The sequence below is a fragment of the Peromyscus maniculatus genome, chromosome 3, assembly GCF_049852395.1.
Source record: "Peromyscus maniculatus bairdii isolate BWxNUB_F1_BW_parent chromosome 3, HU_Pman_BW_mat_3.1, whole genome shotgun sequence".
NCBI classification, from domain to species: domain Eukaryota; kingdom Metazoa; phylum Chordata; class Mammalia; order Rodentia; family Cricetidae; genus Peromyscus; species Peromyscus maniculatus.
Genome location: NC_134854.1, coordinates 32,995,050 through 33,013,477, shown reverse-complemented (window position 1 = coordinate 33,013,477; position 18,428 = coordinate 32,995,050). Strand labels below are relative to the sequence as shown.

The following is an 18,428-nucleotide window of genomic DNA, read 5'->3' as shown; positions in this document are numbered from 1 at the left end:
GAGAAGAGCGGCCTAAGGTTGTTAAAATGCCAACCATGACTTAAACTATTCTTGTTTATGAAAGGCCACCAAATGACACGTATCCCCAAAGATATACAGAATAAATGAGATCTTATACAAATGTTAGACTTAAAGAACATTATGGAAGCAACAGTTTCCTATGGCATGCCTTCAGCTTATGTGCGGTAGATGTTGAATACATGGTCCTTTTGGGACAAAATCACTCCAAATGACTGGAAACAATTAATCACAGCAGTATTAGAATATGGTCTTCAGCAAGAATGGAGCAGCTGGTTGAGAGAAGAAGCTAAGGCCTTTTAACAGCAAGGTAAGGCTAGAGGTTCTAAGATTTCCCAAGTTCAAACACCTAGTGAGGGCCATTGTGCTCATATAAATAGTCCTATACCATACAGCAGCCTTAAATGCTTGGGACAAGATTCAAGAATCAGGAAAGAGGACCTAGCCCTATGCTAAAGTTATACAAGGCCTAAAAGAACCCTTTACTGAAATAGAATGGTATCAGATCCAGAAGTTAGATGAGTAAAATTCAATCTTTGGCTTTTTGAAAATGCTACTTTACAATGCAAAAAGATAATTGGGCTTTTTTTTGGGGGGGGGGATTTTTTTTTCCTTTTATTTTACTTTACAGTACCATTCAGCTCTACATATCAGGCACGGATTCCCCCACTCTCCCCCCTCTTGCCCCCCTCCCCTTCCCCCCAGCCCACCCCTCATTCCTACCTCCTCCAGGGCAAAGCCTCCGCCGAGGACTGAGATCAACCTGGTAGACTCAGTCCAGGCAGGTCTAGTCCCCTCCTCCTAGACTGAGCCAAGTGTCCCCGAATAAGCCCCAGGTTTCAAACAGCCAACTCATGCAATGAGCACAGAACCCGGCACCACTGCCTAGATGCCTCCCAAACAGATCAAGCCAATCAACTGTCTCACCTATTCAGAGGGCGTGATCCAGTTGGGGGCCCCTCAGCCTTTGGTTCACAGTTCATGTGTCTCCATTCACTTGGTTATCTGTCCCTGTGCTTCATCCAACCTTGGTTTCAACAATTCTCGCTCATATAAACCCTCCTCTTTCTCGCTAATCAGACTCCCAGAGCTCCCCCGGGGGCCCAGCTGTGGATCTCTGCATCCAGATCCCTCAGTCGTTGGATGGGGTTTCTGGCACGACTATTTACCAAAAGCAATCTACAGATTCAATGCAATCCCCATCAAAATACCAACACAATTCTTCACAGACCTGGAAAGAATAATAATCAACTTCATAAGGAAAAACAAAAAAACCCAGGATAGTCAAAAGAATTCTGTACAATAAAACAACCTCTGGAGGCATCATGATCCCTGACTTCAAGCTCTACTATAGAGTTACAGTAATAAAAACAGCTTGGTATTGGCATAAAACCTGACATGTGGACCAATGGAATCGAATTGAAGACCCTGACATTAATCTGCACACCTATGAACATATAATTTTTGACAAGGAAGCCAAAAGTGTACAATGGAAAAAAGAAAGCATCTTCAACAAATGGTGCTGGCATAACTGGATATCAACGTGTAGAAGGCTGCAAATAGATTCATATCTGTCACAGTGCACAAAACTTAAGTCCAAGTGGATCAAGGACCTCAACATAAATCCAGCTACTCTGAACCTGCTAGAAGAGAATATAGGAAGTAGTCTTGAATTCTTTGGCATAGGAGATCACTTCCTAAATATAACACCAGTAGCACAGACACTGAGAGAAACAATCAATCAATGGGACCTCTTGAAACTGAGAAGCTTTTGTAGAGCAAAGGATACAGTCAACAAGGCAAAGCGACAGCCTACAGAATGGGAAAAGATCTTCACCAACCCCACATCTGACAGAGGACTGATATCCAGAATATATAAGGAACTCAAGAAATTAGACATCAAAACGACCAACAGTCCAATTAAGAAATGGGCTATAGAACTAAACAGAGAGTTCTCAACAGAGGAAACTCAAATGGCTGAAAGACATTTAAGGAATTGCTCAACATCCCTAATCATCAGGGAAATGCAAATCAAAACAACTCTGATATACCACCTTACACCTGTCAGAATGGCTAAGATCAAAAACACTGAAGACACCTTATGCTGGAGAGGATGTGGAACTAAGGAAACTCTCCTCCACTGCTGGTGGGAATGCAAACTTGTACAACCACTTTGGAAATCAATATGGTGCTTTCTTAGAAAATTAGTAATCAATCTCCCCCAATATCCAGCTATACCACTCTTGGGCATATACCCAAGAAATGCTCAATCATACCAAAAGTGCACTTGCTCAGCTATGTTCATATCAGCATTGCTTGTAATTGCCAGAACCTGGAAACAACCTAGATGCCCTTCAACTGAAGAATGGATAAATAAATTGTGGCACATATACACAATGGAATACTACTCAGCAGAGAAAAACAATGACATCATGAGGTTTGCAGGCAAATGGACGGATCTAGAAAAAATCATCCTGAGTGAGGTAACCCAGACTCAGAAAGACAAATATGGTATGTACTCACTCATAGGAGGATACTAGATGTGGAACAAGGATGACTGGACTGACTGCTACTCACATCACCAGGGAGGCTACCTGTAAAACAGGACCCCAAGAAAGACACAGGGATTGCCCAATGACGGGGACATGACTGAGATCTACATGAACAAACTGGACATGAGTGGGAGTAATGAAGGGCGAGGGTTGAGGGAAAGAGAGCCTGTGGGAGCGGGAGATCCCAGCTGGATCAGGAACAGGGGGGCAGAACAAGGAATAGGAGACCATGGTAAATGAAGACCACATGAGAAAAGGAAGAAACAAAGTGCTAGGGAGGCCCATGGAGATCCACAAAGATACCCCCACAATAGACTGCTGGCAATGGTCGAGAGACAGCCGCAACTGACCTACTCTGGTGATGGGATGGCCAAACACCCTAATAGTCGTGCCAGATAATTGGGCTTTTAAAGATCAAATCAGCACACATAGAAGAATGGATCCAACACATAGTCAATATTGAGTCTCTTAACTATGATGAGGCTTAGGTAGGAGAGATGATTCCCAAAGACTTAAAAAGAAATCAAAATGTCAAATGTTTTCATTGTGGCAAACAAGGTCATCTCAGAAGAAATTGTAGACAGAGAATTCCCAGAAACAATGTTTCTTCTAGGGATGACACAAATTGAAGGCTCCAACCTTCTGGATTATGCAGAAGATGTGGCAAAGGCCAATGAATGCAGATCATCAAGGGACAGACAGGGTAATTCTTTGCCATTGGGAAACCCCCTGGGGGCTTTTTGCAGCCCCCCATGTCAAATTTGGTTCAGTAATTCTCTGTCACAGTGGGGGAAACTCCTCCCCAGAGCAATTAAAGCACCTAATGTCTATTTTGAAAAATCAGACTGCTCTGGATGATAGAACAGCTTTAGAAGAGAAAACAAAAATTCCAGGAGAAACCATTAAATGAATATTTTGGCAGACTTCCATAAATGATCAAAGATCAAAGCTAAGGGTAAAAGAAACAACATTGTAATTGAAGGTCTTTTGGACACAGCAGGAGCAGATGTAACTATAATTGCACCAGAATCATGGCATCCAAATTGGCCTCTTCAGGAGGTAGATGTTCAGGTTTTAGGGACTGGAACCTTATCTCAGGTAAAACAAAGCACAATATGGGTTGAATGTATAGGGCAAAAGGACAGAGGGGAAAACTGAAGCCATATGTGGCTAATATACTAATACAGTTATGAGGCCATGCTGGTTACAGCAATGGAATACCCAGATTAACATTCCTCCAATCTCAGAAACAAATCACAAACCAACATTTGTTTCTGGGAAGAATACTAAAAGTTATTATAAAGAACAGTCACTGACCATCCAGGCTGTACAAAATTAGGCACAACAACTGTCGCTCTCTCAGAAGTACCAACAGCCCTACCCTTAAAATAGCTGACTGACAAATCTGTCTGGGTGGAAATTTGGATCCAAAGCTTGATTATTATTTTATCCTCTATGTATCCCTCTACAGGGATTTTAATACAGAGGGAAGATATTATCTTATAATGGATATTTTTACCACACAGAGTAAGAAATTAAAGACCTATATTGATAAAGTTTCTGAGTTGATTCTAAAAGGAAAATTAAGACTTCATCAATTGACAGGAATGGATCCAGCAGAAAATGTAGTACTATTTACTAATGCTGAAATTTCCTCTTTATAGGCAGAAAATGAACATTTGCAAAGAGCTTGCAGTAATTTTTTTAGGAGAGATTAAAAACAGATATCTGAAAAGTAAGAGACTTCAATTCATAAAAAGAACCATTTGGGTCATCCTAGATATAGGGAACACCAATATCTGGAGCCCCTACATTTTATACTGATACAATAAATCAGGAAAGATAGGTTACAAAACAGGGAATTTAAGTAAAGTGGCTCAAAACCCTTATGATTCTGTCCAAAAGTCAGAATTATATGCTATTCTTATGATATTAATGGATTTTATATAATATCTTAATGTAGTCACTGATTCCCACTATGCAGAAAGAGTAGTTTTACTCATTGAAACTGCTGAAATTATGCCTGATATATCAGAATTAACTTTGTTATTTATATGATTATAGGAAAAAGTCAGAAATAGAAATCATCCCATCTATAACACATATCAGATCACATACAGGTGTGCTAGGCCCTCTAGCAGGAGGTAATGATGAAATTGATCAGTTGATGGTAGGAAATATGCTGGAGGCCTCAGAATTTCATAAAAACACCATGTCAATAGCAAAGGTTTGAAAAAGGATTTCTTTCATCACTTGGCAACAAACCAAGGAAATTATAAAAAAAAATGTCCTACTTGTTTCTTGTATAATCATACTCCATTACCTGCAGCAAGTAACCCTAAGGGTACTCAAAGAAATGAGATTTGGCAAATGAATGTGTTTCATTTTGCACAATTTGAAAAATTAAAATATGTACACTATACCATAGATACATATTCAGGATTTCAATGGGCAGCTACTTTGAGTTCTGAAAAGGTTAATTCTGTAATTACACATCTATTAGAAGTCATCATGGGAATACCTGTACAAATTAAGACTGACAATATTCCAGCTTATGTCTCTAGTAAAATGAAACAGTTTCTCACGTATTACAACATAACACGTATTACAGGCTTACCACACAATTCAACAGGGAAGTGACTATAAAACGATCTAGTCGCACTTTAAAAGAAATGCTAAATAAACAGAAATGGGGAGCTAAGACCCCCAGAGATAGATTACATAATGCCTTATTAACTTTAAATTTTCTAAATGCTAATGAGGAAGGAACAACAGCTGTGGAGAGACATTGGATGGTAGAAAAAAACGACTGAATTAAATCAGCCTGTATACTTGAAAGATTTGTTGACCTCAGAATGGAAACCAGGATAAGTGTTACATTGGGGAAGGGATTTTACTTTTGTTTCCACAGGAGAAGAAAAGCTATTGATTCCATCAAAATTAAATAAGATTCAATTTGAACAGGAGAGACCTCTTGAACAGAAGAGATGATTGTTCATCAACCCATGAGGTGATTTGATATGTCAAAAGGAAAAACTCACCAAATTAGGGTTGGGGCAGGGTTTTGTTTTTGTCTTTACAGGAGAATAAGAATATCCATCTTGAAGATGTCAAGGAACTTTGGATAGATTGACATCTAAAGAAGAAAGGAGAACTGTCCAGAAAAAACTACCAAGCAAAGGAATAATCTGGCCTAATAGTATGATTACTTTCTACATAGTAAAATTTTTACTTCTCAAAATGTTTGTAGTTGCAACTCAATTAAAAACTAAAGCTGGCTTTGGAGTTGGAGTGTGGCTCTCTCCAACCATGTTGTCTCTGTCTCTTATTAGAAGAGCCACCTTGTATGGGACAAAAGAAAACCAAAATCTAGGGTCTATTATTGTCACAAATTTCTTTCCCTTCAAATTTATTGTGACACTTTAGAACTTTTCTTTAAGTATATTAGTATCTTAAAATTTAAACTTTCCATTTTGATATTATATTTAAGTTTTCCACAGTGAACAATAAAGTTTTCTAATAGTGGTTTCTGAAGGTTCCAAGCGGATGATGGAGCCCCACAACAACGATTATACCTGGATTGTATCAATGCCTTTGAGCCAATAAACAGCACCCAAAGGTCATCTTTGGACTGCAAATTGCTCAGGACAATTCCAAGGTGGCTAGCTGAGATGGTCCAGCCTTTTGCATCTTCCAGCCAGAACTTCAGATAAGCTTTTCCCATTACTCAGAGACTGGCTACAAATGCTGCAGCTAGTTCTCCTAAGACTTAATCTTTGTTTCAGTTCTTACCGGGTCCCATAGAAACACCAACCCCCTATCCCCTGCAGCCAGCAGGAAGTGATTCCAAGAACAGAACACCCACTTTCCCAGTAGGTGTGGTGGGTGGTTTTTGTTTTTTCTCAGGGTTATGGATAATTGCCTTCTATAGGGAATTGATAATACATTGTTACAGGATTTGGGGCAAAACAATAGAGACTATTGTGTTGATTTATTGTTAATACTCAATGATATTTGCTGATGTGGAAAACAAAACATCCAGCTGGCTAGTAGTTTTGTGCAATTTGAAACACACACTTCAGAGAACTGTAATTTCAGCCAAGGTTTTAGGGGTCTATTGATTAGAAGTACTGAGATATTTACTGACAAATAAGATATATTGATACATTTTCCAAGCCCTGTCTCAAGGAAGGAAGGAGAATTCCTGGTAGAGCTGTTGAGGTTCTTTTTGAAATACACAATGAGGACAATGGCTGGACTTCAGATCAAATGTACAGAATGAGGCAGGTTCTGCCTGAGATCCAGGGTAGAAAACAGCTCTGCAGGGGTTTCCTGCAAAGGTCCAGACAACTCTGTTGTTTGGCTCCTTAATCTGCCAGGCTCTAAATTGTAAATGGCAGTAGTGACAAAAGATGGAATGTAAGTTCCGTTTCAGGCATAATGAAAGGTGAATTCCAGTGAGTGAATCACTGTACATGCTATTGGGACTTTGAAGCAAGACCATGACACCTGCAGTAGAGAATGATGCTCCATTTACGAATGACCTCCTGGCATGAGACCATGCACAGATGGAATACTCACTCAATCATGACGCACAGAGTGAGGTTGTGCTTGGAATGACCCATAATAAACTGAGTTCTCTTAAACTCTCAATGTCATAAAGTTAGAAGTTGATCACAAATTCTAAGTGGTACACTTCAGGTCAAGTCCAAGCCTGTCAGGGGTATGCCTACTTGTAGCCCAGCACTTGGGAAGACACAGGTGGTTCAGTTCCCTAGTGTCTTCTTCTCAAGTGGATTCCTTTGGCAGGTTGAAGGAAGAAACCAAATTCCAAGCTCAATTATAGTTACGTGGACTCATGATGTGATTTCACATTGAAAGGAGTTGTTAGCAAAGATAACCGAAATCTTCCTGATGTAGACAAAATTCTAAATGGTCTTATTAAATTAGAAACACAGAGCCAAATATAGAGTTAAAAGCCCAAGAGATCCGAGCACTAGCGAAGAGCCAAGACCACCTTATCTTTCCACTCGCTGCCATCCTTCCCCTGAGAGAGAGACCCTCTTCCTGTGTGTCTTGTGTTTTATTGCTTTCCTGTTCTGCCTTATCATTGGCTCTAAGCCCAGCCACATGATTTCCTCATCACTGGCTGTCTATACAGACCTCCAGGTCTCTATGGTTGGTACTGGGATTAAAGGCATGTGTCACCATGCTTGGCTGTGTCCTTGACCACACAGAGACTCTGCCTGCCATGTGATCAGATTAAGGGTGTGGGCTACCACCACCTGACTTCTGTTCCTGGCTTGCTAATGACCTCTGATATCCAGGCAAACTTTATTTATTAACATACAAATAAAATCACATTTCAGCACAAATAAAATGTCACCACATCCTGATGAGTGAAGTTTTAAAGGAAAGAACCCGGTCACCCAGCCTGTGAAAGGAGCTATGGATTTAGGGGGAAACTCGCGCTCATTTCTGGACATTTGTTAATGCTAAGAGCAGGCAGAAGGCCAAGAAGGAGGAAATGAAATGATGAGAAACAAGATATTAGACAGGAGGAGACTGGGGAGGATTCAGACTGGGGGAATGTTCAGCAACTGCAAAGGTCTAACAAGAAGCACTCACTGTGGGGCAGCCATGAACAGTGACGTACACAGAGTAATGTGGTCAGATGACGTTAGACGCCCTGTCACTGACCTGCCACTTCCGGCAGACAGACATGCAGGTTGTGGTCCCGCCATATTTCTGGGGTTATTTGAGCATGAGCCAAGACTAGATTATGCTCCAGTATGGTCTGTCTTTGCTTGCAAACGAAACTACCTCATGTTTAGTTGTGGCATTCTCAAAATTTACAAGGTTTTTATCCCTGCCCCTTCACTCCGTATTTAATTTCTTAAAATATCGGAAACCGTCCTTAGTCACAGGCTGGATGGGTTAATAGGTTTACCCCTTTTTACTCTGTTTACATGGGTTCTATGGATTGAACTCAGTCAACAGGCATGCCAGCAAACACATTTACTGGCTGAGCTGTCTTGCCAGTCTCTTGGTCTGTGCTTTGATTGACCCTGAAACTTCCTTAATTTATCTTCATGGTGACTGATGCTCTTGAACAACACCTGTATTTTTTTAATGATAAAATGGTGGTAATAGTGAAAAATGATGGATGAAAAGTCCCTAATTACTAAATTGGCCCAGCTATTTGCTCACAAACCAGACACTGGAATCTTTTAGAATGTATTAGCGAATGTGTTCCACCCTGCTCGCTTCTTCCCTCCCTCCCTCCCTCCCTCCCTCCCTCCCTCCCTCCCTCCCTCCCTCCCTCCCTCTCTTCCTCCCTCCCTCTCTTCCTCCCTCCCTCTCTCCCTCCCTCCCTCCCTCCTTCCCTCCCTTCTTCCTTCCTTCCTTCCTTTCTTCCTTCCTTTCTTCCTTCCTTCCTTCCTTCCTTCCTTCCTTCCTTCCTTCCTTCCTTCCTTTCTCTCTCTCCCTTTCTTTCTTTCCTTCTTTCTTTCTTTCTTTCTTTCTTTCTTTCTTTCTTTCTTTCTTTCTTTCTTCCTTCCTTTCTCTTTCTTTCTCTCTCTTTCTTTCTTTCTCTTTCTTCCTCCCTCCCTCCCTCTCTTTCCTTCTTTTCTCTCCCTCGCTTCCTTGCTTCTTCCTCTCTCCCTGCCTTCCTCACTTTCTCCTGCCCACTCTCTCTTTCCTTCCTTCCATTTCTCTCTCATTTTCTTCCCTCCATTTCTATCTCCCTCTTTCCCTCTCTCTCTTTCTTTTTCTCCCTCTTTTCTTTATGATTTGTGGTGGTATTGTGTTCCCCAAAAATATTGTGTACCCTAATAAACTTACCTGGGGTCAGAGACAGAACAGTCACTAGATACAAAGGCTAGAAAATGGTAGCACTCACACCTTTAATCCTAGCATTCCAGAGGTAGAAATCCCTCTGGATCTCTGTGAGTTCAAGGCCACATTGGAAACAGCCAGGCATGGTCACTCATGCCTTTAATCCCAGAAAGCGAACCTTTAATCGTAGGGAGTGATGGCAAAAACAGAAAGATATATAAGGCATGAAGACCAGGAACTAGATGCATTTGGCCTGGTTAGGCATTTGGCTGGTTAAGCTTTTAGGCTTTGAGCAGCACAGTTCAGCTGAGAGCCATTTGGATATGAGGACACAGAGGCTTCCAGTCTGAGGAAACTGGATCAGCTGAGAAGTTGGCCAGGTGAGGTTAGCTGTGGCTTGTTCTGTCTCTCTGATCTTCCAGTGTTCACCCCAATACCTGGCTCCAGGTTCGATTTTATAATAAGAACGCTCCAAGATTCCTGCTACAATGATTGTCATTTAACTTCTTAAAACAAGATCAAATATTTTGTCAATTTCTCTCTTACCCTGATTCTAGGACCTCACTTGAGATTTTAGTGCTTTTGGTGAGTTCAGTGACAACCACTCATTTTCAGGGTTGTTTCTATTTCAGGTTCTAAACTTCACACTATTTCTGGGGTATTACCTAATCAGCATTCGTGCTGACTTTCTATGCATTTGGATTCCTTCAAGTATTTTGATTAGTTTCACAATGATATTACAATTATAATACATTAAAATTATCTGAGAATAATTTTTCTTCCCAATCCATCTTCTAATTCTACTGAAATAATTTATGAATGATTTTACCATGTAAGATGTAATTATGATTTTATATTAAATTCATTGACAGAAATACTTACTGCTTTATCATTTTCTTCAGCTGGACTAAGCTGTAGAAACACTACTTCTAGCCTCTAGCTCTTTCCTCCTCAAAGCCTCAAGTTGATTTAACAACCCAGGTATGCCTATGGAGAACTCCTTTGAACTCTAAACACCAGGGAAGATGGCACCAATGCCCCAGTCTGCAGAGTCAAACTTGAGGAAATGCCTTGCTTGCTCTTCGTGTAAGGACAGAAGCCGAAGTCCACATGTCTTCCTCCAAATCACAAAACCTACATTTGGGCATGGAGATATCAGAACTACATTGCTGCTGAGAGGGCAGAGAAGGAACTGTTTTCTTTACCTCCTCAAATCTTTTGTCTTCCTTTTTGTTTCTTCTTTTGAATTCCTTCGTCTCTTCTTTTCTATTAATGGATCTTTATTTTGCATTGTATATGCTTGGTTCATTTTAATAAAAACATCTATTTTAAGTTACTTTACTTTAGGAAAAGTTAGGGCATCCTAACTTTATAGAGAGTATTTGTTTTTCTTCTAGGGTTAAAGTCTCTGAGACACAAAAATTCTCTACTTCAAACAGTACTCATTGAATACTTATTCTATATTATTCACAGTAGTCTTAAGGATGTAATAATGATTATGAAAACATACATGGATTTTTGTACTTGTGAAGTTTGTAATCTTGTACTAGTCAATAAATCACAAAAAAACAAATGAAAAAAATGTGTGGTAAGTGTAAGAATGAGAAATAGAGTACTTTTTGACTATAAGCCTATTCGATAAACCAAGCTCAGGGTTCTGATTGGTTGTGATAACTGAGGGTTGTAGACGAATTTCTAAACAGTCTTATTAAATAAGACACACAGAGCCAAATACAGGGGTGCAAGCTGTAGAGATCAGAACAATAGTGACAGCCACCAAACTAACTTTTGCTCACCACACCACCATCACTTCCCAAGAGAACCGAACCAGCTTCTTCCTATCTAACCTGCACCTTTATTGCCTTGCTGTTCTGCCTTCTCATTGGCTTTAAGCCCAGCCACAAGACTGGCTGTCTATATAGACCTCCAGGTCTCTATGGTTGGTACTGGGATTAAAGGCGAATGTCACCATGGTTGGCTGTGTCCTTGACCACACAGACTCTGCCTGCCATGTGATTGGATTAAGGGCGTGTGCTACCACCACCTGACTTTTGTTTACCACTGATTATGACCTCTGATCTCCAGGCAAACTTTATTTATTAACATACAAATAAAATACCACCACATTTCAGCACAAATAAAATATCACCACAGAGGGTAGAACGACCCACAAAGAATATCTGGGTTATAGGATGTATGCCATGATGCAGAAAATGAGATGATATTGGAGGGACTCAGAGAAGGCCTCTGGGCAGATGGGTAAAAGAAAAAGATTATGTGAGGTGAGATTGACATAGGAGACATAGGGCATTTTATAGAAAACAAACAAAAACAAAAAACTGACCACAATATCACAGGACTAAAAACTTCCAAGTTGTGAGAGAATCACGAAGAGATGAGGGTCAAACCACATTTTCATAGCTGCTGCAGAAGAGAAGCCAAGAGAAGCACATAGCGCTCAGAAGAGGTGGGGTCAACAGCCCGGATCCCAACAGGACAATGAGAGAGGAGAGCTGAGGCCAAGCTCCGTGCCACATCTACTGCTGTAGTTGGCAAGGAAATTACCGAATAGCTGTAAGCTGAGCATCACAGGGCCGGTGTGATTCCCATATGCTGGCAGACGAGAGGGCTGTGCGGAGGATGGCTTTGAGAGCAGCAAGACAGCAAAGCCATTAAGAGGCTGTTGTGGGAGTGAGTAAGAGCCAGCAGGGTCTGAGGAGGGTAACTGTGTTCCGTGCTGGAGGCAGCTAGGGTTTATTCTGTCTGCAAACCCGAGCTCCCATGTAAGGAAGGAACCCAATGGTGTGTGGCTTTCTTTTGAACGCCCACAGCAGACAGGACTAGGCCCTTTTAAGGAAGTTCTCAAGCCATTCAAAGACTCTGTTAGTTGACATTAACAGTTTCCTCAGTTTTCCTGTTTAGCAAAGAATTAAGTTCCCCAGCTCAACAGAATAAAGCCTGATTCTAGCATAGACACTCCCCACTGAAAACAGGAATTCATCCTATCACCCTGGGCTTTCCAGACCCAGGGAAGAATGGCACAGAAAATGGAAGGAAGTTGGTCAATTTTGTTAATAGTCAGTTATTACTGTTGTGATTGTTTATGTTCAAATGTTCAGGTACAATTCTGAGTAAATGAAAATTTATATTTATATTCAGTAAGTAAAACTGAAAAAAAATGAGAATTTCTTGATTTTCGAAAATACAAAGCATTGGAATTCTTAAAGATATCCGCACAAATTTTATTTGCAACAATTTTTTAATTGATAAATGAAATAAAACCAAATGTAGACCCTGCTGAAGCACATTGGTTATTTTACTGTAATACGATTATTCCACCAGACCAGAGACTTTGGAGTTTATTTGATCGGATTCTAATCCGGTGTGGACTTCTCTTTCCAGCTTCCGCCACTGTGAAGGTTTTTTGAGACATTGGCTTGGATATCCATGGCTTTTACTGCTTTTACAGCTAACACTCTTCCCTCAGCTGTGATTCTTACTCTGTTAGTTCACTGAGTAAACTCCAGTCAGTGTCTGAGCTGGGTTCTCTGCACAGACGTGGGCAGTTTTCCAGACTTACACAGTCTGTTCCCTCCTTTCACTTTGTAATGCATTTATCCCAGGTTCATTGCACTTAACTTCCTGACTTCTCTTTTGAACACTTATCCTCACCAGGTATAAATCATCTCATTCTGCATGGCGTATTCATGGTGCCTGTAAGTCTTGTTTAATGTATCTGACCTAATTAGAATTTATCATGTCCTTTCTCTGCTTGCACATGTAAATTCAGAGTTCAGGCTGAGGAATGTTCCAGCTTCTTTATCTTTTAGTTTATTTACTCTCCCACTCTCCTTGAGAACTACTTTAAGTCTTTCTCCTGATAGTTAACCTGCACTAGTTCCCATTGCTTTCTGAGTAGGTGACTTCATACCTATTTCATCAATGAAATAATAGACATCAAAAGGAATCCTTTTCCTTTAACCCTCTTCATACAAAGCTAGTATCTATATTCACTATCTTGCCTTTTCTTTACTCTTTATGGTTTTTGTAAGGGAGCAGTTTCAAGCTTTGCCTCCACATAACAATGTATAAATATACTCCTGTCTGGGCTGAAAAATTCGTTGAAAAACACAAGATGCCCAAGTTGATGTTTTCAATATTTATTAGTAAGGCTGATATAACAGCCTTTATACAGCACAGTTTTCATAAGTTACCAAGATACAACTTGTGTATAGTCACAAAACCAAGACATGTTTTTACAGAGTAAAACTCAAGACAAATTTACAAGCATTTGTTCTACACAATTCTCATATTTTCAGGTCAGTTTACACAATCAATAACCCAAGAATTTGCATTTGTTCATTAAATTTTTCAGAGTGTTAAGTAAACAAAAAAATAATAAAAAGATTAGCAAATCACCAAGAAAGCATGCAAGATATGGTCAGAGAAACGAGACACATCTCCAAGTACTTCATGTGTTATTGGAAATAAATTTTATTAGGTTTTAAACTTTTCTTAGACAAGAAACACCTTTTTTAAACAGATGTGTTGTTAAGATATTAGCACACACATTAATCAGTATGGGAGCACCTGAGCACATCACTGAACACAGACACAGACACAGTCAAATGAGAATCAGTCACATGCTGACTTCCAAAGGATGAAATTAGTTCAACAGCTGCTGGGTTACCGAACGTTGAGTTATATACAGGGGAATGGATTCAGAAAATGCTCTCAGTCTACCTAGCAGATAAAGAACTTGATTAATGCTTTCTGTTTAATGTATATCTTTAATAATAGCCACATGAGACATACAGAAAACATCAATATGTCATATTCAATGAGAATGTAAGTTTCACTCATTCATTCTTGTGTTATACTAAAGGCAAATAACTATTAAGGGAAAAGCTCCCGATTATTTATCGAGCTTTCACTTTCATTTCAAACTCAAAGGGAGGGAAAGTCTCTTCTGTCATACATATATTTATAAACACATGTAGCTGTAGTTGGCTAATTTTGGACTATTTGACATTATAGCAATTAAAATAAGTTTTTAAAAATATTGTTAGTTATGATTTAAATAATAAAGTAAAAAAATACTATAAACATCTTTATGGTATTTTAATGAAATGAAGCATTGATTAAATCATTTCTAACAAATTGGGCACAATATGGTAATAAATAATCTATTTTACTCGACATCACTGCCACCACTATTGTCTCTACGGCTATCACCAACACCAAACAGCCACTCTACAATGAGAATCAGTGTCAGCTGGTTACCAGCTATAATATTCCCAGGGTACAATTATTCGAGTGTGTGTGATTCCCCAAATCAACCTCCTAGATATGCAGACAATGTATAGTTAACTATCATGAATTACTAAAATATGGACAATATTAAGGGTCAAGGGCAGTTACCTTTTAATGTTGAATATCATTCTTTTAAACAGATACGGTAATCAGATGAGTTCAGAGTCACCACAATTTTTCTTGATATTAAGTAAAATCAGAGAAAACACCAACTTCTTGCTACTAGTGTTATCTGCATCTGTAACAATGATTCTATGATTCTCCGTCTTTCATAAAAATTCACTCTGTGCTTTTTCTTCTCCAGATGAAAGATTCCTGACTACTAATTTTTTAACCAACAAGCAACTTCCATTTTTGACGACTCAATGGACTAGAAGGGAAAACAAAATGCTTCTCGAGGTGCTGCGGGAAGATTAATAACCTAGTGATTGGAGATTATAAACTTTATTACTGTTAAGATAGAAAAGCTAATTCCAATAACATAACATAAAATAAAAAAAATGGAAAATCATGTGTTATTTACAAAAAAGTAAAAAAACACTAAGAGCCCTATTTGCAATTAAAAAAGAAATAGTTTCACTGTGAGAAGGGCAGTCGGTGTCCCTCAGGAGTGCATTCGTTTAAGAATTGGTGTTGCATAGAGCAATTCCTGTAGCAACCTAGGAGCTTGGTCAGCTAGGAACCTGGCGCACCGCACCGGCAGGTTCTTTTTCTTTTGCAAGGGGAATGCTGGTGCATGAGAAGAAGCTCTGTCCTTGACCCTCTCGACTGATCTGATTGGTCTAGCTCTATTGCTAGTTCCTTGGAACGGAGGGGTGGCTGCATCAGAAAGGCTCCCATTATTTCAGGCTTAATAGCTACTCCTGATGACCTTGCTCTGCTGGTCCCTCTGACCATGTAGTTGTAACTAGAATGGAGGAAGCTACCTGGCTACATAACCTTTCACGAACCCTTGGAGTAGCAGTGACTGTAGGCCCAGGTAGGAGATGAACCAGAGTCGCCTGTGAACAGCAAATGGCAGATCCTTTGATGTCTCAAAATCCTCTTAGACCCCTTTCCTCCCCAGTTGTGACTGATTATAGGCTTCCTCAAGTGGAGTGTCTGCTGGAAATATCCATGGCAACCACCACAGATGTAGCAGTCTCTAAAAATAAAATGTTAGCAGTGTCCTATGTTTGAAAATTCCCATCTCCATGTTCACTTTAAAAGACTATCAGTCATAAATGGTACTGCATTGAGGGGAGAAGAGAACAGAGGAAGAGAGAGTTGGTATTTTAGGACAAAGAAAAGAGAACTTGTATTTTTTAAAATGAGTGTTAGTTATACAATCTGGCTTATACGAGAATTTTTTTACTTCTAGGGTTTTACATTACTTTCAAATGTAATAGTTTTTTTTTTCCTAAAAATGAGAAAATTCAATATCCAACCAATATTTTTGAGATGATTTCCTGTAATCCCACTTAAACCTCACATTAAATAAAGTAACAATTTTTAGGCTCAAATACTCTGCAAAGCAATTTCATTTATTTTGGGTAGAGTGTGGCAATGGGGTAAGAGCTGTGGACTTCAGTAAACTTTGTATGACAAATGACTTACATTTAATGTTCTGTCTTTTGCAGGTTAAATGGAAGTTTATATTTTAATAAAAATTAGTTTGGGAACAATTTACTGTTTTTATCCATGCTGATGCTTATCATTGGTTGGAAGTTGTTTCTCAGATATAAAAATTGAGAACTAAAAAGCTACGCAGTAATTATCTCTCAGTTTGTGTATAGAGCAATATTTGGGAATGTGCTTTCTTATTTCATAGATCTCTTTACTTAAGCATCCTGGTATCCTGTGAAGAAGGATAAGAAAACACCATTTTAGGGGCAAAGTGAATTTAATCTGCATTTTTGTGGTAATATGTGTGCAAGGTCAGTAGCAAAATCAGGACCAGAAGCCAGGACTTCAGGGCCCACTGAATGCATTTCCCACAATTCTGTGTTGCTTTCTTTATTGACACTGGTGATTAACAAGGAGAGAATGCTTTATTTTAATGATTCACACATTGGTTGTTTGGGTCTATATTATTAACATAGATCAAATATATTTTAATTTCAAACATTGACTTTTCCAACCCTCTCCCAACATTAGCTTTCTAACGATGATATTATCACCAACAAGAAAGCTGAGGAGGAGTAAAGACTTGAGGTTGAGGTCAGGGTGTTCATTATATCATCACTGAGTTTAGAGAAAAACCACAGAAAATCAGAAAGTGACAACAGTTTAATCAGTGTCATAAGATAAATATGGTTTGTTTGCCAGAACAATAATGTCATGTCTCTGACAATCCACTATCCAAGAGAAAGGAAATATGTAAAATGATGCACGTCATGGCAATTCTTCAATGAATAAACAACCCTCTTCATAGGACACAACAATTAATCTAGATGCCTTGATGCGTACGGTTGAGGATGCCTTGACTTCATGGTGCATTATAGAGATTTTAATGTTTCCAACCTAGGTACATATTTTGTGGGTCAGCATTCTTCTTTAATAACCAGTCACTAGGTTTTGTTTTATTTCTAGATAAATACAATTGAATTTTAACCTACTATTATCTTCACTCTTCACTGTTTCCACTTACCCCAAAACAGATGTGCTTTTACCACATAGAATTCAGACCTACTGCTGTATAGCTTTCTAATGTAGACACAGGGAAAACATGCACAGTTCAATCTAAAATCTGTTGTTCATAACTCTTGCTTACTTTTCCTCACAAACACAGTCACCTTCTGGTCCTGTAGAAAACTCATAGATGAACCTTATGTCAGAATCCCAAAGCAGAAAGTTTTACGAGAATATAAGACAAGGAGTTTTGAGCTTTTCAAACCAAGATTCACTCTACCTGTCCTTTCCAACAAAGTTTCTATGTGTATAAACAACTGCTTTCACTCCGCCACAACCACCATGAAAATCTTTGTGCCTTTTCCATCTGCTCTCGTGCAGTCTGCTCCAACACTTCTACCTTAAAAAAAGTCAAATCTCCTTTCACAGTTTCTCTTCACAGCTTTGAGAAATCCAGTGTCTTGGGCCAATTTTCATCCGTTTGCTTTCAATACATGAACTTTTTTGAGTCATTTTGTATTCCACACCAATGTGGTCTCTTTGATTCTTGTTTCTTATCCCATGTTGGCTCCTGAAAATGTAGCTCAGCACAGGACTGTTCAGCTACAGTCTCGATCTGAGGCTCTGTAACCCTGAGCAGACACATCTTCAATGTGTTTGAGTAGGACTGACCAAAAGTTTGTGCCAGTTGACTAGTCTTTTTCTCAGGTCTACTTTGTCAAGCCAGATACAGGCTTCTCCAATCAAAGTCTTCTTCATAAACTTCCCTCCATTGGAGAAAAGTAAAATCTAGAAAACAAAGTCAGAATTATACATATAGTTATGCACAAAAAATTAACAAGAAAGAGAGGGACATGTGAGGATGTAGTACAAGTACTTGAAAGAAAAGAGAAATATTAAAATATCTATAAATACAAAATAGTCCAGATCAACATATCTATTATCCCCCCTTAAATTTTATTATACCCCCAAATCACACACTGTGAAAGATAGGCAAGTATGATAGAGAGAGGAAAAGCTTATTTTAATTAGATATGCTTAAATTGAGGTAAAATTTCCTATTTAAAATCTGTAATTTCAGATATAACTATCACTTGT

The 18,428-nt window shown here is 39.1% G+C and overlaps 1 protein-coding gene across 4 annotated transcripts in view; it reads right to left on the bottom strand.

Moving 5' to 3' along the window:
- Window positions 1-13,553: 13,553 nt before the first annotated feature.
- Pclo (piccolo presynaptic cytomatrix protein) overlaps window positions 13,554-18,428 on the bottom strand; it is a 341,169-nt gene continuing 336,294 nt past the window's right edge. For 2 of the 4 annotated variants that reach the window (XM_042272921.2, XM_042272922.2), the window contains one exon: window positions 13,554-18,119. In XM_042272921.2, the coding sequence (XP_042128855.2) occupies window positions 17,979-18,119 (141 nt within the window). In that variant the 3' untranslated portion in view covers window positions 13,554-17,978. The remainder of the gene's footprint in view (window positions 18,120-18,428) is intronic. The other 2 variants (XM_042272923.2, XM_076566310.1) reach the window with 1 other exon arrangement.